At 44.3% G+C, this 24,128-nt stretch overlaps 1 protein-coding gene across 1 annotated transcript in view; it reads right to left on the bottom strand.

Annotated features, from left to right (window-relative positions):
- LOC144509979 (rho guanine nucleotide exchange factor 10-like protein) overlaps positions 1-23,351 on the bottom strand; it is a 217,932-nt gene extending 194,581 nt beyond the window's left edge. Inside the window, exons 1-2 of the mRNA XM_078239049.1 lie at positions 23,200-23,351; positions 3,244-3,331 (exon numbers count right to left, since the gene is read on the bottom strand). Coding sequence (XP_078095175.1) covers positions 3,244-3,298 — 55 coding nt within the window. The 5' untranslated portion in view covers positions 3,299-3,331; positions 23,200-23,351. The remainder of the gene's footprint in view (positions 1-3,243; positions 3,332-23,199) is intronic.
- Between the last annotated feature and the right edge of the window lie 777 nt (positions 23,352-24,128).

Here is a 24,128-nt window from a genome sequence, read left to right on the forward strand (position 1 = left end):
TCCTCAGAAAAGGAGAGCAAACCTGCACACAATACTCTAGGTGTGGCCTCACCAAGGCCCTGTATAATTGCAACAACACATCCCTGCTCCTGTACTCAAAACCTCTCGCAATGAAAGCCAACATACCATTTGCCTTCTTTACCACCTGCTGTACCTTCATGCTTACCTTCAGCGACTGGTGCACAAGGACACCCAGGTCCCGCTGCACACTTCCCTCTCCCAATTTACAGCCATCCAGGTAGTAATCTGCCTTCTTGTTTTTGCTTCCAAAGTGAATAACCTCGCATTTATCCAAATTATACTGCATCTGCCATTGATTTGCCCACTCACCCAACCTGTCCAGATCATTCTGAAGGATCTCTGCATCCTCATCACAGTTCACCCTCCCACTCAACTTGGTATCATCTGCAAACTTTGAGATGTTACATTTTGTTTCCTCATCAAAATCATTAATATATATTGTGAATAGCTGGGGTCCCAGCACCCATCCCTGTGGCACCCCACTAGTTACTGCCTGCCAATGTGAAAAGGACCCCTTAATTCCTACTCTTTGTTTCCCCTCTACCAACCAGTTTTCCATCTCAATACACTTCCTCCAATCCCATTCGCTTTAATCTTGCAGATAATCTCTTATGCGGGACTTTGTCAAATACTTTTTGAAAGTCCAATGTACCACATCGACTGGCTCCCCCTTGTCAACTCTACTAGTTACATCTTCAAAAAATTCCAACAGATTTGTCAAGCATGATTTCCCCTTCATAAATCCCTGCTCACTCTGTCTGATCCTGCCACTGCTTTCCAAATGCTCTGCTATAAAGCCCTTGATAATGGATTCGAGAATTTTCCCCACTACCGATGTTAGGCTTACTGGTCTCTCATTCCCTGTTTTCTCTCCGCCTCCCTTTTTGAATATTGGAGTGACATTAGCTGCCCTCCAATCTGCAGGGACTGTTTCAGAATCGAAAGAATCCTGGAAGATGACCAGCAATGCATCCACTATTTCTAGAGCCATTTCCTTAACTACTCAGTGATGTAGATTATCAGGCCCTGGGGATTTATCCGCCTTCAATCCCATCAATTTTCCCAGCACCATTTCTCTACTAATATTGATCTCCCTCAGTTCTTCCCTCTCACTAAATCTTGTATTCTCCAAAATTTTTGGTATCTGATTTGTGTCCTCTTTTGTGAAGACAGAGCTAAAGTATGTATTCAGTTGCTCAGCCATTTCTTTGAGTGGTACGGGTACCTCCTGACCATAATGAACATGTGTCCACAAGAGCTGAGGCCTGTGATACTGAACTCAAGGGAATATTTTGTGTAATACCAAATGCATAACTGCATACGTCTTGTGCATGATGTGTAACAGCAAGACTTGGCACACATGCATGTGCACACATACAAACACACATGTGCACACACAAAAGTATACACATGTGCACACACACAAACACACACACCTTCACTTTATCAATAAGCATTTCATTAAATGGTTTCTAGAAGTCCAGTGCACTTCTCATTTCAATACACTCCATTATTTCCTCAAAGAACTCTATTAAATTTATCATCAATGTCATCCTGCATCTTGGGGAGAAATGCAATGTAATGAAATTCGGAAGTGCCCTTCATTGACACGATAATGAATCAGCAGGTCCTGCCAAATAATGCAGTCAACACCTATCTGATATATATCTATAATATATGTATACTGCTACAAGACGTGTACTATAGCTGGTCCTTGTAGTGCCCTAGAAGGAGCTGAACATTTGAGGTCACTGATAGTACGGCTCCTGAGATTGAGGTTATCTTCTGACAGCACAATGCTGAATCTCAAACTGTGAAGTTAGTATTGGAGGAGAACTATCAGGTCACTATGCCTATTGCTGTGGAAATAGATATTTGACTAATGACAAATTAGTTCTTCTACTCTGCAGTCTGAAACTCTGGCCCTGTCTTTGGACTCATTCAGCCTCTCCCATCAAAGCAATAAGAGAGTAGTGATGCCAATAATTACTTCCAAGCTAATTGCAGTCAGAATGTTGGTTATTATTCATCCAGGCCATGTGGGCATCAATGCCTGGGCCAGCATTTATTGCCCATCCTTAATTGCCCTTGAACTGAGTGACTTACTCAGCTATTTAAGAGTCAACCACATTGCTGTGAGTCTGGATCCACATGTAGTCCCTAAAAGACATTGGTGAACTAGAGAGGTTTAATGACAATCGACAATGGTTTCATTGTCATCGTTAGACTTTTGGAGCAGTTTGGCAAAGTCTAGCTTCAAGTAATCTCTCCTAACAAGGTCTTTCATTTCTACAGCTATAAAGTGTAGCCTAAGAACACAGGAAGTAACTCCACTGATCTCTTTCCCTGCGGTCAATGTGTACTTCATTCAAATTTAATTCCAGGGTCATATTGAGGCTCGCACACATTCTGTCCAAGCATCAAGGAATGATGACAATCCATCATGAGAAGGGATTTGACACAAGTACATTAGCAAAGAAGTGGCAGCTTATAAAATGCTGTAATCGTTAACCACCTCTCCCAACAGCATTCCACCCCCCACCCCCGCACCTCGCCACTCCACCTGGTGAAATTTCTATCCTTACATTTTACACATTTAAAAAGAAACATTCATTAAGGAGGAAATTTCCAATTGGTCCATTCCAGAAAAGCCATGATGTGGAAAAACTGTTTGCTTGTGACCCAAATCAAACAGTGGCTCTTAAATGCCTCCAAGATTGCGGATTCCTGATACCAGAGGCAAACATCTTTATAATCGGGTACCATCATATGGGGCGGCACGGTGACACGGTGGTTAGCACTCACTGCCTCACAGCGCCAGTGAAACAGGTTCAATTCCCGGCTTGGATGATTTGACTGTCTGTGCGGAGTCTGCACATTCTCCCTGTGTCTGCATGGGTTTCCTCCGGTTTCCTCCCACAATCCAGAAGACGTGCTACTTAGGGTGCATTGGCCGCGCTAAATTTTCGCTCAGTGTATCCGAACAGGCGTCGGAGTGTGGCGACTAGGGGATTTTCACAGTAACTTCATTGCAGTGTTAATATAAGCCTACTTGTGACACTAATAAATAAACTTAAGCTTACTCAGGAAGCAGGGTCGCAGTGTAAATGGGGAACACATCTATTACCTACGCCTAAGCATGTTTCTCCCCATGCTACACTACATCAAGAATCCTCAATAATATATCAGAATTGATGGGAACATTTGTCAGCGATATCCTACCTTCTGGTTGGATAGGAGGGGAATCGGAGGAAGCCATTCCACAATACACCGTCATCCGTCACATCAGCAAGAAGACCCCCGGCCTTTCCTGTTGCAGGAAACATGAGTTTTAATCAAAGCCATGGGATTATCATTTAATAATATGTCTAAGTGACAAGCTGTAGCTTGTGGAGAGGTCTCGTACCTCATGGTACAAAATCAAAACAACAGTACAATCGTAATGACAGCGAAACCTGTTAAAGATATGGTAGGTGGCAATATTGGGCGAACCTCACATTAAAGAATAGTCTTTATTTCTCCATAAAGGTGCTGGCTTGGTGTTGGAGAATGGTTCTACAATACCTAATTGGCCCTCCATATCAAGCCAATAGTGACCATCTAGGCAGAGTATGTTGGTAAGCAATTCTACCACTAAGCAAGTCATATCAAAGCCTTATCCACATTCCAACATCAAGCATATTGCAATTGGATGCAACAGCAACAGGTTGGTAATTGACACCAACTCTCAACCCAGTTTGACACCAGTCAGCAGTGGCAACCTTGCTTATTTATCCCCCCCTCCCCAGGCTCCTCCACTGCCAAAGCCAATATCATGATGTGGAGATGCCGGCGTTGGACTGGGGTAAACACAGTAAGAGGTCTCACAACACCAGGTTAAAGTCCAATAGGTTTATTTGGTAGCAAAAGCCACTAGCTTTCGGAGCGCTGCCCCTTCGTCAGGTAAGTGGGAATTCTGTTCACAAACAGGGCATATAAAGACACAAACTCAATTTACAAAATAATGGTTGGAATGCGAGCCTTGACAGGTAATCAAGTCTTAAAGATACAGACAATGTGAGTGGAGAGAGCGTTAAGCGCAGGTTAAAGAGATGTGTATTGTCTTCAGACAGGACAGTTAGTGAGATTTTGCAAGCCCAGGCACATCGTGGGGGTTACAGATAGTGTGACATGAACCCAAGATCCTGGTTGAGGCGGTCTTCATGTGTGCGGAACTCGGCTATCAGTCTCTGCTCAGCGACTCTGCGTTGTCGTGTGTCGTGAAGGCTGCCTTGGAACCAATATCAGCCAACGCAACACAGATCAGTAAAGTGAGCATTGCTGGAACCTGACGATGGGTCATCTAGACTCGAAACTTTGGCTCTATTCTCTCTCCACAGATGCTGTCAGACCTGCTGAGATTTTCCAGCATTTTTCTGTTACTGTTTCAGATCCCAGCATCCGCAGTATGTTGCGTTCATCTTGCTGGGACCTTCCTGGTCTATATGGGCCAAGGTTACATTCATCTAGCTAATGGGAAACTCAGTTAATATTGCTTCAGTGGAACATCACTCAAAGCATTTTTTTCATGAAGTCACTGGGATAAGAGGTTGTATGAATTTGTACTGTGTCAGTATTATAGATTGCAGCTGTTCATTATTGTATCTTATTCAGTGAAGTTTACTAATCGAAGGAGTACAAAGCATATTTCCCTTAGTTTTCTTCTCTTATTTCCTGAAGACACTAACTATTTGTAGATAAGCCAGAAGGTAAAAGCCTTTCAATGTCAAATAAGTGGATGACTTTGCCTTCAGCATTGAGTTGGTCATTCAATGCCAAGAGGAACTGTGCTTCATCTGAGCAGTAATTAGACACACCACCTTCCCCACCTTGTCCATTCCAGTTTCCAGATTGATTATCTTTCCTCTCATCGACAATCGATACAAGATTAGCAGAAATAACCTCCCCAAACAGGGATATCCATCCAAGATTTTGACATTTGAACCCTGGCTGTCTAATGAGGACCATAAGACATTGGCCTAATTCTACACCTTTCAGCCCATCGAGTTGCTCCACTATTCAACCCCATTCTCAACCCCATTCTCCTGCCCTTTCCCAGTAACCTTTGATCCCCTTACTAATCAAGAACCTATCTATCTCTGTCTAAATGCACTCAATGACCTGGCCTCCACAACCTTCTGTGGCAATGAATTCCACAGATTCATCAGCCTCTGGCTGAAGAAATTCCTCTTCAGCTCTGTTCTAAAGGGTTGTCCCTTTACTCTGAGGCTGTGATCCTAGTCTCTTCTACTAATGGAAACATTGTTCCCACATCCACTCTGTCCAGGCCTTTCAGTATTCTGTAAGTTTCAATGAGACTCCCTCGTCCTTCTAAACTCAATTGAGCACAGACCCAGAGTCCTCAAACACTCCTCTTACATTAAGGTTAAGAAGGTCTGAGTATCACAGCTACCAGTCAGAGTTATTTTTATGAAGTAAATTTATAAAAGGCATACACCTAAATTGACAGTCTGTTTGGAATAGCTTTCGCCACTGGGCACCTAGACCCACTCCAAGGACAGATATATTGAATTTTGAAAGGTATTTCCAATAGCAGCAAAGCCGGGACTTGGAATTCAGTTGGTACCTCAAGAGCGATCGCACACTTACGGAATAATGAAAGGGCTGGATAGAGTGGACATGGGGAATATGTTTCCATTAGTAGGCAAGACTAGGATCCGAGGGCACAGCCTCAGAGTAAAGGGACAACCCTTTAGAACAGAGCTGAAGAGGAATTTCTTCAGCCAGAGGGTGATGAATCTGTGGAATTCATTGCCACAGAAGGCTGTGGAGGCCAGGTCATTGAGTGTATTTTGACAGAGATAGATAGGTTCTTGATTAGTAAGGGGATCAAAGGTTACTGGGAAAGGGCAGGAGAATGGGGTTGAGAAACTTATCAGTCATTGAATAGTGGAGCAACTCGATGGGCTGAATGGCCTAATTCTACACCTATGTCTTATGGTCCTCATTAGACAGCCAGGGTTCAAATTCCAAAATCTTGGATGGATATCCCTGTTTTAGAACAGAGATGAGGAGGAATTTCTTCAGCCAGAGGGTGATTAATCTATGGAATTCATTGCCACAGAAGCCTGAGGAGGCCAGGTCATTGAGTGTGTTTAAGACAGTGATAGATAATAGATGGCCATTCAATGGGATTTCCACTGGTGCTGGGAGGCCTGAACACATTTCTGGATTCCGGCCTCATTTGATTTTTGCCAGTTAGCAACGGATGCCCCATGGCTGCTCACCAGCTGTGATTGGACTGGCACTTGTCTGTTTCTAGCAGCTTGGCCAAGACACAGAGTTGACCACAGAGGGCATTGCGCACAGATCTGCAACAGGCCACAGTCTTTCTGGTATATTTTTAAACACTCCATCTCCTGACCGCACAAAACTTCTCCCAAATAAGTCTCCGGAGAACTTCCTTGAGAGACCAGTGGTAGTTCCTATAAGGATGTTAAAAGCCTGGTAGAGAAAGGCACCGGAGTGGGGCGACTTGGGAACTTTCATTGCAGTGTAACCAAACAAATAGATTTAAAACTTTAGGTGTAAGAATCTTAGACCTTTCCCAGATCAGTATAGGTTAAGGGAATTAGGCTGCTGTGCAATAGGCAGAGCACCCCACGTGGTTCCACCCGATGAACTTTTTCAATAAATTAAAATGAACACTTTTCAGGCTTGCTGAAGCAATAGCAATGACTCCCTTGCAACAGGCATTAGATATTCAAATTTAGATATTCGGACTGAGATGCCTATAAAAAGGGCCCCAGGACTTTATCAAGAGGACCAACACCAGGACAAGTCTGGCACAGGCCATTTCACTGCTCAATGAGTATGCTGCACCTGTGAAACAGGCAGAGATATCAATTACTACCCCTGTATCGCTTTCATGTGTGCAATCCACAATAGCTAATTAGATGATGAGTCCAGCAACTTTTAGATGATGAATCATAAGAGGCCCTTCGTCCTATCGAGTCTGCACCGACAAGCAAGAACTCCCTGAACTCCCACCTAATCCCATCTACCAGCACTAGGCCCATCGCCTTGAATGCTATGATGGCCAAGTGCCCATCCAGATACTTTTTAAAGGATGAGAGGCAACCTGCCTCTATCACCCTCCCATTCCAGGCTGTCATTGCCCTCTGGGTAAAAAACTGTTTCCTCACATCCTCCCCTAAACCGCCTGCCCCTCACCTTGAACCTATGTCCTCTCGTGACTAACCTCTCTAACTAAGGGGAACAGCTTCTCCTTAGCCACTCTGTCCATGTCCCTCATAATCTTGTACCCCTCGATCAGGTCGCCCCTCAGTCTTCTCTGTGAATTTTCACTGACCGGTTCCTGCCTGGCCATTCAGAAATGAAAAGACTTGCTTTCAGGACCACTGGATGTCCCAAAGTGCTTTACAGCCAATGAAGTGCAGTCAATGCAGCAACGTAGGAAACACAGAGCCAATTCACGCACAGCAAGATCCCAGCTTGAGATCGAAGATAATATTGGCCAGGATACTGGGATAACTCCCCTGCGCTTCCTCAAAAGAGTGACAGAGCATTTTTACACCCACCTGGGAGGGCAATGAGGCCTCAGTTTAACGTCACCTCTGACATGGCAGCACTTCCTCAGCCTTGATTATGGTGCTCAAGTCGTGAACTTGCGTTCAGAACTTTGACTCAGAGTGCTATCAGCTGAACCACGGCCAACAGGGCCTAACGAAGACCGCAGGCAGCTTTCAATTAGCCGACCTAAGTCAGAAGATTGTCGGCTTCTGCCCCCCTGGGACTGGCTGCAAATGGAACTCAGGTAGCCACACAACTGCAGTCTCATGAAAATTGACACCTGTGGAAATGTACCCCCCCCCCTCCACTGTCAGCGGCTTCAGAGAAGGGGCAAGTACTGGGAGAGTAATCTTTCAGCTCATAAATGACATTTTTTTGTTTAAAAACTTCCCACTTTGGTTGAATATTGCACTTGAAGATTTAAATTATTTTTCTGCACTCCCCATTGCCTCAGAAAAGCAGCCAGCATAATTAAGGACCCCATGCACCCGAGATATACTCTCTTCCACCTTCCTCCATCGGGAAAAAGATACAAAAGCTTGAAAACACATATCAACCGACTCAGAACAATTTCTTCCCTGCTGCCATCAGACTTTTCATAGAATCCCTACAGTGCAGAAGGAGGCCATTCGGCCCATTGAGTCTGTACCGACCACAATCCCACCCAGGCACAATTCCCGTAACCCCACACATTTACCTTGTTAATCCCCCTGACACTAGGGTCAATTTAGCATGGCCAATCAATCTAACCCGCACGTCTTTGGACTGTGGGAGAGAACCGGAGCACCCGGAGAAAACCCACGCAGACACGGGGGGAACATACAAACTCCACACAGACAGTGGCCCGAGGCCAGAATTAAACCTGGGTCCCTGGTGCTGTGAGGCAGCAGTGCTAACCACTGTGCCACCGTGCTGCCCTCTTGAATGGTCCTATCACACATTAAATTGATCTTTCTCTACATCCTAGATACGACTATAACACTATCTTCTGCACCCTCCCCTTTCCTTCTCCCCTAGTACTCGATGAACGGTATGTTTTGTCTGTATAATGGGCAAGAAACAATACTTTTCACTGTATCCCAACATGTATTATTGACAATATTAAATCAATATTTGAACGAGGTCATGTATAGATTAACCTGGGCCCTAGGCATTACTGATCTTTTCACAATGTGTAAGAATTAATTATTTTAAATAGTGCAGTGCTGCCATGCTAAGACCATGAAAAACTGTAAAGAAAGGGTTAACAGACCGGCTGTGAATTCAGAGCAGTGTTTGTTGCATGGAAACCGGATAGGTGTGATAATTGCTAATTACATCACTGCTTGCTAATTGCAGTGATTCTACTTAATTGAGAAAAAAAGTTTGAATTGAATATAACTGTTAATCACGGTAAACTGCTTGGAATTAGTGGAGGCTGATTGAAGCCAGTGGAGGCTGATTGAAGCCACACATATAATCACAGTGACACAGGAAGAAGTCCATACATGGCTAAGCCAATGGCAGATAACTTGGGAGTATTCTAACCAACCAACAGCCGATCATGCATCCAGCTAACCAATCGCATCCAGAAGAGCATAAGGGCTTTGAAAATCTGCATTCCGTATATAAACCCTTAAAAGGTCTCACAGAAGAATGCTCAAGAAAGAAGTCAACAGAAGAATCCTAGTGAAGGAAGAATAATGTAAAACATCACTCCTAAGCAACTTACAATGATCTCAGATTAACCATGTGAGGGGTAATTGTATGATTTACTTGAAACTCTACTGTTTAAAATTCTCAAGTGTGGGATTGTGTCAATCATAAATATCAGTTTCCAGACTTGAGAAAGAGATAAAAATCCCCTACAAAGCAGTGAGATTTATCAAATATAGCAGTCAACTGGCACCGGACACCTTCAAGTCCAAAGATGTGTAGGTTAGGTTGATTGGCTATGCTAAAATTGCCCCTTAGTGTCCTGATTTGTGTAGGTTAGAGGGATTAGTGGATACAATATATGTAGGGATATGGGGGTAGGGCCTGGGTGTGATTGTGGTTGGTGCAGGCTCAATGGGCCGAAGGGCCTCTTTCTGCACTGTAGGATTCTATGATTCAAGTCCTAGGTCAGTATATATTTTGGCTTTTTGGTTCTTTCTGTAAGTCCCTCACAGCTATGTTCCAAAATAAATTTTAGCAATTTTGTTATGGATGGGGAGAGTTGGTGGGTTAACTTTTCCCTTTTTCCCTCGCTACTCGGTTGTTCACAGCAAGATGTATATTTGAGAGCAGTTTAAACTTGGTGAGTGTATGATCTTACATACGAGCAGGCTTTCTGCTAAATTGAAATCACAAGAAAAGATGTTTATTCACACCACACCTGAAATGTGAATGCAACAAAACACTCACTCCCTTAAACACACACACAAGAAAAGATGAGTTGTACAGATGACACATGCACTTTGATTATAAAAAGAAAAATTCTTCAGTTAATGTTTAAATTAGTTCCTTGAGATCAAATTGTTGAAGGCCTTGGGGGAGCTATCCTCTACAATCCCTTACACTAAAAGTGAATGTGTTATTTGATGTCCCAATTGCTTGCTGTATCTGCATGCTAACTTTGTGATTGGTGCACAAGCACTGCCAAATCCTTCTGAATACCAACATTTACAATTCTCTTGCCTTTTTTTAAAGTATTCTGCTTTTGCATTCTATCTACTGAGGTTGATGATTTCACACTACCCCACATGCCTATGTTATAATCCATGGCAGAAACTCGTGTTTTATGAAGTCCACCTGGATCATAAGATTTGTAATTGGCAAGGGTGAGCATAAGATGTTTAACCTCGGGTATGATTCAAATGACCCACTCGGGACCTTTTATCAAACAAAGTTTATTTAAGAATACAGTTAACATGTAGCAAGAAAATTAGCAATAACTTTTACCAATTACAAACAAAGAATACAACCATGATATTGTATAAACCTTAACAGCTAAATACTGTTCCAACCAAACAAACCCCCTACCACATGTTTAGCACAGAAAATAAGAATGCTCGCGTGATGTTGGACCTTAGCCTTTGGTTGGATACTGCAGCTTTCTTGACACACACCAGCTTGAAGTCCGAACTGCTTCCCAAAACATCAGGAAGAGACAAAACACTGCATCCAACCTGCAGTAAAACACCTTCTAACAAAAAAAAAGCAGCTTGCAGCCCAAACTGACCCCTGTCTCCTGACCAGTCAATCATCCTTACTCCAACAATTCAGGATCATAAAAATCCTGGACACTGCATGAGGCCCAGAGTTAAAATAAACAAAACCTCATTTAAGCAGCAATAAAAGGATGTCTAAGCAGGCAGCTAGTGCCACAACAAACACAAAAGGCTGGCTTACAAACTGCAGAGAACATGATTTAAAACATTTCTTAAAGGTACAATAGTGTCACACCTAATCACTTAACGTTCCTGTGCAGCCTTTTTGCACTCTCTCCAAAGTTACTTTCTCCCCTAGCTTGATATCGGCAGTGAATTTACATATATTACACTCAGCCCACTCATCTAATTTATTGATATAGGTTGTCAACAGCTGGGGCTCCAGCACTGATCCTTGTGGAACTGGGCCAGTTGCATCCTGAAAATGACCCATTGATTCCTACATTGTTTACTATCATTCAACCAATTCTGTTACTGCCGTGCTAATACATTAACCTCAATCCCATGAGCCATGACCTTGTGAAAGTATCTACTGGCATCCTATCAAATGCCTTCGGAAACCCCAAATGTACTATATTCACTGGTCTTCTCCTCAACTACCCTGCTAGTTGCACCATCAAAAAAAACTCTAATGAATCAGTTAAACAGGATTGCCCTTTCATAAAACTGCTTCCTCTGTCTAATCGTATGGTGATTTTCCATACTGTCCTGATACCACATCGTTATTAAACTTCAGTATTTTCCCAACAATTGATGTCAGGCTAGCCAGTGTATATTTTCCTTCTCCCTCCTTTCTTGAATAGTGGGACTACATTTACTACCTTCCAAACTGCAGAAGGGCAGTTCGAGGGGGATCTGCCTACTGAGGTAATATGGGCTGAAGTTAGAAATATGAAAGGAGTGGTCACGTTGTTAGGAGTTGTCTATAGGCCCCCAAATAGTAATAGAGATGTGGAGGAAGAAATTGCTAAGCAGGTTATGGATAGGTGTGGAGGTCACAGGGAAGTTGTCATGGGTGACTTTAACTTTCCAAATATTGATTGGAACCTTTATAGGTCGAATAGTTCGGATGGGGCAGTTTTTGTACAGTGTGTGCAGGAGGGTTTCCTGACACAATATGTGGATAGGCCGACAAGAGGTGGGGCCACATTGGATTTGGTATTGGAAAATGAACCGGGCCAAGTGTTAGATTTGGTTGTGGGACAGCACTTTGGAGATAGTGACCACAATTCGGTGTCTTTCGTTATTGCAATGGATAGGGCCGTACGGCAGGGCAAGGTTTATAATTGGGGGAGGGGTAATTATGATGCGATGAGGCGAGAATTGGGGAGCATAAGATGGGAACAGAAACTGTCAGGGAAAGGCACAAATGAAAAGTGGAGCTTGTTCAAGGAACAAACAATACGTGTCCTTGATGGGTATGTCCCTGTCAGGCAGGGAGGAAATGGTCGAGTGAGGGAACCATGGTTCACAAAAGAGGTTGAATGCCTTGTCAAGAGGCGGCACAGTGGTTAGCACTGCTGCTTCACAGCTCCAGGGTCCTGGGTTCGATTCCCGGCTCGGGTCACTGTCTGTGTGGAGTTTGCACATTCTCCTCGTGTCTGCGTGGGTTTCCTCCGGGTGCTCCGGTTTCCTCCCACAGTCCAAAGATGTGCGGGTTAGGTTGATTGGCCAGGTTTAAAAATTGCCCCTTAGAGTCCTGGGATGCATAGGTTAGAGGGATTAGCGGGTAAATATGTGGGGATAGGGCCTGGGTGGGATTGTGGTCGGTGCAGACTCTATGGGCCGAATGGCCTCCTTCTGCACTGTAGGGTTTCTATGATTCTATGATTCTAAGAGGAAAAAGGAAGCGTATGTAGGGATGAGAAAACAAGGTTCAGTTGGGTCTATTGAGTTAGCAAGGAATGAGCTGAAAAAAGGGCTTAGGAGAGCTAGGAGGGGGCATAAGTCCTTGGCGGGTCGGATCAAGGAAAACCCCAAGGCTTTCTACTCTTATGTGGGGAATAAAAGAATGCCCAGGGTGAGGTTAGGGCCGGTCAAGGACAGTAGTGGGAACTTGTGCATGGAGTCAGTAGAGATAGGAGAGGAGATGAATGAATACTTTTCTTCAGTGTTCACCAAGGAGAGGGGCCATGTTTTTGAGGATGAGAGTGTGATATAGGCTGGAGGAGGCAGATGTTCTGAGGGAAGACGTATTAGCAATTTTGAAAAACCTGAAGGTCGATAAGTCCCCTGGGCCAGATGAGAGATATCCTAGGATTCATTGGGAGGCAAGGGATGAGATTGCAGAGCCTTTGGCTTTGATCTTCGGGTCCTCGCAGTCCACGGGGATAGTGCCAGAGGACTGGAGAGTGGCGAATCTTGTTCCTCTGTTCAAGAAAGGAAATAGGAATGACCCTGGTAATTATAGGCTGGTTAGTCTTATTCGGTGGTCGGTAAGTTAATGGAAAAGGTCCTGAGGGATAGGATTTACGACCATTTAGAAAGATGCAGCTTAATCCGGGATAGTCAACACAGATTTGTGAAGGGTAAGACTTGCCTCACAAATTTGAATGAATTTTTTGAGGAGGTAACTAAGTGTGTTGATGAAGGTAGGGCAGTTGATGCCATATACATGGATTTTAGTAAGGCGTTTGATAAGGTCCCCCGTGGTCGGCTCATGAAGAAAGTAAGGAGGTGTGGGATAGAGGGAAATTTGGCCGATTTGGATAAGTAACTGGCTATCTCATAGAAGACAGGGTGGTGGTGGATGGACAATTTTCAGACTGGAGACCAGTTACCAGCAGTGTACCACAAGGATCAGTGCTGGGTCCTCTGCTATTTGTGATTTTTATAAATGACTTGGGGGAGAGGGCTGAAGGGTGGATCAGTAAATTTGCGGATGATACCAAGATTGGTGGAGTAGTGGATGAGGTGGAGGGATGTTGTAGGCTGCAAAGAGACATTGATAGGATGCAGAGCTGGGCCGAAAAATGGCAGATGGAGTTTAACCCTGATAAGTGCGAGGTGGTTCATTTTGGTAGGACAAATTTGAATGCGGATTACAGGGTCAAAGGTAGGGTTCTGAGGAATGTGGAGGAACAAAGATCTTGGGGTTCATATCCACAGATCTCTGAAGGTTGCCACTCAAGTGGATAGAGCTGTGAAGAAGGCCTATAGTGTGTTAGCTTTTCTTATCAGAGGATTGGAGTTTAAGAGCCGTGGGGTTATGCTGCAACTGTACAGGAGCTTGGTGAGACCACATTTGGAATATAGTGTGCAGTTCTGGTCACCTCACTATAAGAAGGATGTGGAAGCACTGGAAAGAGTGCAAAGGAGATTTATCAGGATGCTGCCTGGTTTGGAGGGTAGGTCTTATGAGGAAAGGTTGAGGGAGCTAGGGCTTTTCTCTTTAGAGCGGAGGAGGTTGAGAGGCGACTTAATAGAGGTTTATAAGATGATGAGGGGGGATAGAGTGGACGTTCAGAGACTATTTCCTTGGGTGGATGTACTGTTACTAGGGGGCATAACTATATGGTTCATGGTGGGAGATATAGGAGGGATGTACGAGGTAGGTTCTTAGAGTGGTTGGGGTGTTGAATGGACTGCCTGCTGTGATAGTGGTGTCGGAGACTTTAGGAACTTTCAAGCAGTTATTGGATAGGCACATGGAGCACACTAGAATGATAGGGAGTGGGATAGCTTGATCTTGGTTTCGGAGAAGGTTCGGCACAACATCGTGGGCCGAAGGGCCTGTACTGTGCTGTACATGTTCAAACCTTGGGGATCATTCCAGAATCTAGAGAGTTCTTGAAGGTGAAGACCAATGCACCCACCTCATTTAAAACTACAGAGTGTAGACCATTAAGTCCAAGGGATTTGTCAGTTTTGATTCCATTAGTTTCTCCAGTTATTTTTTAAAACTAATATTAATTACTTTTAGTTCCTCACTCTCAATGGAACCTTAGTTCTCTACTATGTTCTTTGTACCTTCTACTTTGAAGACAGATAAAATATTTCTTTTTATTCATTCGTGGACATGGGTGTCGCTGGCCAGCATTTATTGCCCATCCCTAGTCGCCTGAAGGCATTTTGAGTCAACTACATTGCCATGGCTCTGGAGTCGCATGTCGGCCAGACCAGGTAAGAACAGCAGATTTCCTTCCCTCAAGGACATTCATGAACCAGATGTGTTTTTCCGACAATTGACAATGGTTTCATGGTCATCAGTAGATTCTTAATTCCAGATTTTTTTATTGAATTCAAATTCCACCATCTGTCGTGGTGGGATTCAAACACGGGTCTCCAGAGTATTGGCTAAGTTTCTGGATTAATAGTCTAGCGATAATACCACTAGGCCATCGTCTCCCCTCTGCCATTTTCTTATTAATGATTATAATTTCTCTTATCTGTCTCGAAGGAACTAATGTTTAACCTTTTTCTTTTTACATACATGTGAAAGCTCTTGCAGACTGGGGCTGATAAGTAGCCAGTAACATTCATTTCACACAATTGGCAACAATAACAATCTCCAACAAGAGAAAATCTAATTATAAACCATCTCCTCTTGTCATTCAACAGTATTACCATCTTTGATTTCCTTCCATCAACATTCTGAGAGTCACCACTGAGCAGGAACTTAAGTGGACCAGCTGCATCAATACTGTGGCTACAGCAGCAAGCTAGAGGCTGAGGATTCTGCACTGAATAACTCAGTCATAGAGATATACAGAATGGAAACAGGCCCTTCCGCCCAACTCATCCATGCCAACCAGGTTTCCTAAACTGAACTAGTCCCATTTGCTTACGTTTGGCCCATATCCTTTTAAAACTCACCTTCTGACCCTCTAAAAGCCTGTCAACCATTTACAAGGCACAAGTCAGGAATGTGATGGGATACTTTCCACTTGCCTGGATAAGTGTAACTTTAACAACACTCGAGGCTCAACACCACCCGACCCAAAGCAGTCCATCCACATCTCAAATATTCACTCCCTCCCCACTGGTGTACAGTGACAACAATATGTATCATCCACAAGAGACACTGCAAAAATTCTCTAAGGCTTCCTCAACAGTGCCCCATGTTGGGTGCCATTGTTGTGGGTGGCATGGTGGTACAGTGGTTACCACTGCTGCCTCACAGCGCCATGGATCTGCGTTCAATTCCAGCCTCGGGTACCTATCTGTGGAGTTTGCACATTCTCTCTGTCTGTGTGGGTTTCCTCCAGGTTCTCTGGTTTCCTCCCCCAGTCCAAAGATGTGTGAGTGAGGTTGATTGGCTGTGCTCAATTGCCCCTTAGTGTCAGGGAGATTTGCATAGTTATGGGAATAGGGCCTGGGTGGGATTGTTGTCAGTGCAGGCTCGAAGGGCCAGATGTCCTCTTTCTGTACTGTAGGGATTCTATGAACAGTATCTCCCAAATCTGTGACCTCTACCACCTAGAAGGATAAGCACATGAGAGCAACACTATTTGAGTTCCTCTCTATCTGCATTCTTTCACTGTTGCTGGATCAAAATCTTGAAACTCCAAGCCCCAACGGCACTATGGGTGTACCCGCACCAAAATGACTGCAACGATTCAAGAAGTTCTCCAGGATAATTAGAGATGGGCCACAGTTGCTGGCCTAGCCAGTGGTGCCCGCATGTCGTGAACAAATAAAAGTATCTGTATTTATACCTCTTAAGAAGTCTCACTACACCAGGTTAAAGTCCAACAGGTTTATTTGGTAGCGCAAGCCACTAGCTTTCGGAGCAGCTTGTGCTACCAAATAAACCTGTTGGACTTTAACCTGGTGTAGTGAGACTTCTTGCGTATTTACCCCAGTCCAACGCCGGCATCTCCACATTTATACATTTTGCCAGTTTTACTCTAACATTCGACTTTCTCCCTCTGTATCCATTTATCGGTCATCTTTTGTTAATGTTTTAAAATGTTCCAATACTCTGGATTCCCACTCTTTTTTGAAAATGTTGTAAGCGCTCCTTTTAATCAAATGCTATCCTTAACTGCTTTCGTTAATCACAGCTGCGCCACATTTCCATTGGAGCCTTTATTCCTCAAGGAAATGCGTATTCATGGAAAATTCCAAATTATTCCTTTTAAATATTTGCCCTTGCTTATCTACCAACAAATCTTTACTCCAATGTCCCAATCTCTCAGTCGGCTTGTCTCTCATAACATCATTATTGGTTTTACTTAAACTCAAGATTACAGTTTTGGACTTAACCACATGATTCCCAAACTTAATATCAGCTTCTACACATTCTGATCATTCTTTCCCAAAGGATCCTTCACTGAGATTACTCATTAACTCTGTCTCATTACACAAGACATTATCTAAAGATGTCTGTTCCCTAGATGGTTCGTTGACGTATTGCTCTCCTAAGGTTTGCAGACAAGTCTCTAATGTGACTTGACTTTTGTGTTTCATTGAGCCCAATAGGTCTGTTTTCCACGTCTAGCCAACGCCTAATACAAGTAAAATGGCAATGATGGTGATGCAGTATTTCAGCATGACAATACATGTGAGCCCTCCTACCCATCAATCTCCTCCGATACCCACACTTGGTAGAAGGGAAACAGGCCATGGCTGCCTCTGCAGCACCACAAAAGGTGCAGCCAACTTCTGAGGAGATAATGACCTTCTCAGTCATGGGAAGCTCCCATTACAATATGGTACCTGGCCCCCTGATGAACACTTCCCACTGTGACAATACTTAGGAGACTTGCAAGAATATGGTTTATGAAGGTGGATTTTCCTGGCCTTTCCACCAGAAGGATGCACGGTTTTCCAAGGTAATGGGATGCAGATGGAGGCACTGCTAACCAGGGTTCAACTGGAGTTCAGTTGACCAACCAAAGACCTGAAGATGAGCACTTTAAACTTTTTTAAAACACCCTCGGTATTTAAACGTTCAATTCAAACAAGGTCCTGTCCCCTGTGCCCCAAGTTACTAACATTAGGTCTTAGTAGGAGCTTCCTTTGAACCATCTAAATGGGCTAACAACAGAGGAAATGAAGTCAGTTATTTAGCCCATCACACCTGTTCTACCATTCAATGAGATAGTGACCACAACTGCACATACATTTCTCTTATTTCTTTTGGTTGACCTAACTCTCTCAACTTTAAAATTAATAATTGATCTGACATCAACTGCCATTTGTAGAAGTGTGTTCCAAACCTCTAGTGCCCTTTGTGTATAGAACTGTTTCTTTATTTCACTCCTAAAAGGTCCGGCTCTCATTTTCAGACTATGGTCTCTGATCCTAGACTCCCCAGCCAGCAGAAATAGGCTATGTGAATGACCATGGACAGCAAATCCTAACCCCCCTTGAGCTGGACAAGAACATTAAAATATAGAAACTGCGAGCAGGAGTAGGCCATTTGGCCCTTCAATCCTGCTCCACCATTCAATCTGATCATGGCTGACCCACTATCTCAATCCCATATTCCTGCTTTCTCCCCATACCCCTTGATTCCAGTGCATTTCTGGTACACTACTCCCGTCTATGTTGGGATAGGAGGAGAGGGGGGGGCAGGAAAATAGTCTTTATGATTTTACACTTTGGCATCAAAGGAAACACGCTTGCATAAGAACCAGGAACATTCACAATATGCGTTTTCATTGAAACGATTCAAATTATGATAGGACTAAAGATGTTGTACATGCAAACACTGTGCTTGCCAAAGTTTGGAATTAGCTTTAATCAGATTGCATGAATGAGAGCTTGGCGACTTGTTGCACACAGAAGGGTATGGAGGTGGAACGTCTTAAAAGGAAAGCATTGTGGCAGCTCCAAGGGAAGGGATCATTCACTTGAATTATGCAGTGTTGCAAACGAGCTACCCATTGAAAGAGTGCAACCTTTTATCATAGGCAGCGACATTGAGCAGGGAAGCACATGGGGACATGTGGGAGCAAACTATGACTGCTTGCCCTTTCATGATACTGCCAACTGTGTATGGAATAAATGTGAATTTGTTTGTCTTCGCAAACTGCATCCGTGATTTGCCTAGTGAATATGTGCACAGCTGACTAGTAAATGTTAGTGCAGAGGGCAGCCTAGAATGATTCCATCGCATCAAAGTTAAGAGCAGTTGTGATCTTCACCTCCAGGAAGGCTGTGCCTCCAGTCGAAGTGGTTCTTAGACCCACTTACAGCATGTGGCACAAATCATCGATGGTTTCCCAGATAAAGACCCTAATTAATTTCAAACGACGCAGGTATGTGCGTCCGGTGTGGGGTGTGAGCAAGTGAGTGCCGTGCAGTGTTGCCGAATCAGTCAGATCTCTCCATTACTCTTTCACATCTAAAAAGCCAAGATACAGAGAAATTCTCAATAGAAATGGCATTTGGTGCCCTTTGTGAGCAGGCAGGCGTGGGGATGGGGGGGTCAGGGCAGCTTCACAGCAAATGGTACAAAGGAGATGTCAAGATGTTGGCAACAATTGAAAACCAAAATAATCCTACAGAAATGAGTCAGAAATAAACTTTAATGAGACATACACAGTTATGCCGGGCTCCTTAAATTCTCTTATGCCTTCTCCCTAGTGCCTAGCAACCTTCAAGCACCATACAAATTATGTTGGGAAACCCTACAAAATGTCAGGTTCAGTCTTAAAGCTTTCCATCCAGATTTTATAAATTGAGAGTTCTAGGTAGGATAACTCCCCACATAGAATGTGGGCATTGTTGGCTGAGCCAGCATTTATTGCCCTCTAAGGTAGTGGTGAGCTGCCGCCTTGAACCACTGCAGTCCATGTGTTGTAGGTACACCCATGGTGCTGGTAGAAAGTAAATTCTAAAATCTTGACCCAGCAACAGTGAAGGGACAGTGATATAGTTCCATGTCAGGATGATATGTTACTTGAAGGTCGTAGTGTTCCCATGTGCCTGCTGCCCTTCTCCTTCTAGGTGGTAAAGGTCATGGGTTTGCAAGGTGCTGTCAAAGTGAATTGCTGCAGTGCATCTTATAGATGGTATACACGACTGCCATTGTGCGTCAGCGGTAGAAGGAGTGGATGTTTAAGCTGATGGATGGGGTGCTAATCAAGGAGGCTCTTTGTCCTGGATGCCATTGAGCTCCTTTGAGTGTTGCTGGAGCTGAACTCGTCCAGGCAAGTGGAGAGTATTCCATTGCACCCCTAAATTAAGCCTTGTAGATAGTGGACAGGCTTTGAGGAGTCAGGAGGTGAGTTACTCACTGCAGAATTCGCAGCGGCACAGTAGTTAGCACTGCTGCCTCACAGCGCCAGAGACCCAGGTTCAATTCCGGCCTCGGGTGACTGTTTATGTGGAGTCTGCATGTTCTCCCCATGTCTGCACGGGTTTCTTCCGGGTGCTCTGGATTCCTCCCACAGTCCAAAGATGTGCAGGTTCGGTGGATTGACCATGCTAAATTGCCCCTTAGTGTCCAAAGATGTGTAACTCGGGTGGATTAGCCATGGTAAATGCACAGAGTTACGGAGATGGAGCAGAGGGGAGGGTTGAGATTCTCTTTTGGAGGGTTTGTGCAGACTCAATGGGACGAATGCCCTCTTTCTGCACAGTATTGGATTCTATAGTTCTACATTCATGAAAAGTGCTTTATCTTTTTTCATCAAATGCATGTTAAAATTCCATATAAACGTCCAATGCATTACCTTTATCAACCCTCTCCATTACATCCCCAAAGTACTCAATCGGGTTCCTGAGAAATGATTTGTTTTTAATGAATCCATGCTGGCTGTCAATTATTAACCTACATTAGAATGAATTTTGTCCTGGCCAATGGTCTCTATAGTTTTCCAATCATGGACAGGCTTTGCTGGTTTATGCCTCTCCCCAATTTTTGAATAAAATTTGCAATCCTCCAGTTCCACAACGAGCAGACACTTCTCAGGACTTTGAAAGCATGGCCATCGGTTATGTATGAACCAAGTTGGTGACTTGCTATTCCATTGTGGTAGCACCCCAACCAAGCACAAGCTTGCTCAATATCCATAGGTGTATTTTCCACCTATGGAAAATATGCTGGAAAATACACCTATGGATATATGTGGCTGACATCTCTCCCTTCTGATGCTATGCCCAATTGTAGCATTTCCACATTTTATCAGATGAGGCTTCCTTATCAGAAGGATGCAGTTACATACTGGCCAGTCCATTAACTAACTGGGCAATTGGGGAAAATCTTTTTTATTTTAGAATCAATACTTAACATTAAAACTAGTCCATTAATCACCACGCCAGTCTCACTCCCAAGCTACAGGCAAAAAGTATTAACATAATGGATCAGTTTGAGTTACTGCTCATTCAGATCCTCTGCACTCTCTCCCCACTGATGTCACATCAGGCCTCTTCACTGGTGGCCAATCATATTTTGGAACACTTTGCGAGACCCTGATTGCATCAGCTGAGCTTGAAGGCACATTGTTGAGCTTTTCAGAACTGTTATTGAACAGCAGATAGATCCTTTGGAGTATTTTGTGAGTTATCTAATATAAACAAAGCAAGGAACAACATGGGGGAGCAGTGCACTGGAAAAACAAAATGTTCATTCACTTATCCAGCTGGCAAAATGCACTGCCTGCTCCAGCACTTGAGTCTAAAAGTCAGGAAGACCCCCAATTTGATCTCTGGTCAGGACTGACTTCCCAGTCGTTAACCAAGGTAGCAGTAAAAGGACTATAAGGTGCCTCAGTGCCCAGGTTGAGAAAGAACAGTGAATCGTACAGCAATATGATTCCCTGGTCCGAAGTCACCTTCTGGTACCACACACAAGTAATCAACCATTGATGTACAAGTATATAAATGATGAACTGGCAGGTTCTTTGACCATAAGCCCCACCCTATCCTTCCTTGCCTAACAGTCACACATAGGAATTTTCAGCAGAGGGTGAACTGGCCACTTACTTCCCTCATCAGCACTTAAGTCAATGGTAAAAGCCCATTGCAAACAGTTAACATTGTGCAGACCAGAAATTGGACTTGTAGTCTCCCTAGCCTATGCAGCACAAAACCATGCAGTCACTGCCTTTACTGAGCCCATGGACAGACCCTCATTCCTGTTACCTGGATGACTTTACCAACAGCTGTGTGTGTAGCACTTAAGTTTCAATTTCTGAGCAAGACAGAGGTTGCAAACCTTAAATGAGGCAGTAATTGCGTGGGTGGCACTGCTGCCTCACAGCGCCAGGAACTCAGGTTTGATTCCCAGCTTGGGAGACCATGTGGAGTCTGCACATTCCCCCTATGTCTGCGTGGGTTTCCTCTGGGAGCTCCAGTTTCCTCCCACAGTCCAAAAGACTGGTTAGGTGCAGTGGCCGTGCTAAATTCTCCCTTAGTGTATCTGAACAGGTGCCAGAGTGTGGCGACTAGGGGATTTCACAGTAACTTCATTGCAGTGTTAATGCCTACTTGTGACACTAATAAATAAACTTAAACAACTGGGACACAATAATTGGCCTTTCATTATGGAATGTGTGGAAAAGAAAAAATAAATAAATCAGCCACGTTATTGCAATCCAGAAACTCCTGCTGAAAAGTGCGCTTATGCACATGGAGCAGGGGAAACGGTGGGCTGTATGGCCCACCTCATCGTCAAATGGTCAATGTCTAGGCTGATGCATTGAGAATAATTCCTTGGGCAATGAGCATCTACAGAACCGTAGAGCAGCAAGAATCAAGGCAATGGGAAGACACAATGATGAAAAAATTTGGGAAACGGCTTCACCCACAGTGCAGAGCTCTCAGCCCAATGCCACTTCCCTCAGTATTCTGATGGCATGATGTTGGTGGATTCTGGAGGTTTAACATGTTGCTGCAATGGCAGGGATATTGGCCTGTGAGTCATGTCAAAAACAGCAAAATATGTCTGGCATAGACCCAGCAGAGGCCAGAAATGGATCAGAGAGATGGCAACTGAACTTAGTCTAGGGCAGCCAAGCCCTGGGTTTGAACTGCTTCTCTGGAGACCCTCTAAACAAGCAGCATCAGCGCCTTCCCCCAACAGCATGCCACATAACAGCAGCAACGCTCACGCCTCCCGATTCAAGAAAGTGAACTCCAATCCTTTTCGCAACTCCTCCCACTCCATCCCAGATTGCAAGGACACACACACCCAAAGAAAAAGAGCTGCTGTCACCCGGAATTGCAGCCGTTCAGATGAGAATTCTCTAGTCCTCCCCGCCCTTGCCAATAATTGAGCACAGTTTTAACCGTTTGGATATAAATTGGATAGTTGCGGGTTGTGTCCTGGTGTGGTTCTCTCTCTCTCCCAACCAGCCTTGCCTGTGCAAATGGGGGGGGGACTGAGATCCCCATTCTAACACACTGGGATAGTGAAGGCGGCTCTGAGAGCTTGCTCAATGTGTCTGTGTGTGTGTGTGATGTGCTGCATCTTGGCTGCAGACACACTTTCCCCACTTACCCGCTTATGTCTTTGTTGCCATGTACAAAGAGCTAGTGGCTGCGCTGCTGATATTAACTCGCACAGGGGGAAACATAAAGCCCCGCTGGTCATACTCTCGGCATCGGGACGCTGTCGGTGGTATATTTAACCATCAGCAAAGAAATCCTTCCTGAATAACACTGGCATGTTCTGCAGAAGAAGCAGGACTAGCGTCTTCTCTCTCTCTCTGTCTCTCTCAGCCTCTCCTTCCTTTTTTTTCTGATCAATAGAAGCAGCTCAGATCCTGCACAGAGCTGGGCATTCATACAACCAATGGGATCGTTCAAAGTTGCTCCGCAATCCTCAAGGGCGCTCCAGTCGAGCAGCGATGAATATTTATCAGCTGGCGAGCTGTGTGTGTGTGTGCTCTGAAACGGCCTCAGCGCTCAGACTGCACTCACTCCGACGTGGGATCTTTTGCAGTTCAGCCTTACGGGTTTTTTTTTTCCAGGGGCGAGGGAGGGAAGAGAGAAAAAAAACACAGCAAACAAGAGGCGTCCCCAAAACTGGGTGGGAGTTGAATGACTAACGCTGCTGTTTTAATCACTGCTAACGCTTGAACAGTGAGCAGATCCCTATTCGAGGTATCCAGGATACAGCAAGCAAGCACTTGCAATGACAGCACAGCATGACCTCCGAGGGGGGGGGGGGGGGGGGAGGGGAGGGGGGTGTTCCAGCACTAACATACTGTTTTTAAAAAAATAGATAAACTTTGACTAATCAGCGAAATTCATTAAGAATTTCATTGCACCGACTTATTGGGATTTTGACGGGGCTAATTCGGTGAGAGTTGTAAAAAATTGGACTTTGTAACAGCTTTTCCTTATTAACCATGCCCAGAATTGCTGAGAATTAGTCAGAGGTTTACAGCATGGAAACAGGCCCTTTGGCCCAACTTGTCCATGCCG

Source organism: Mustelus asterias, chromosome 22, assembly GCF_964213995.1.
Source record: "Mustelus asterias chromosome 22, sMusAst1.hap1.1, whole genome shotgun sequence".
In the NCBI taxonomy this organism is placed as follows: Eukaryota; Metazoa; Chordata; class Chondrichthyes; order Carcharhiniformes; family Triakidae; genus Mustelus; species Mustelus asterias.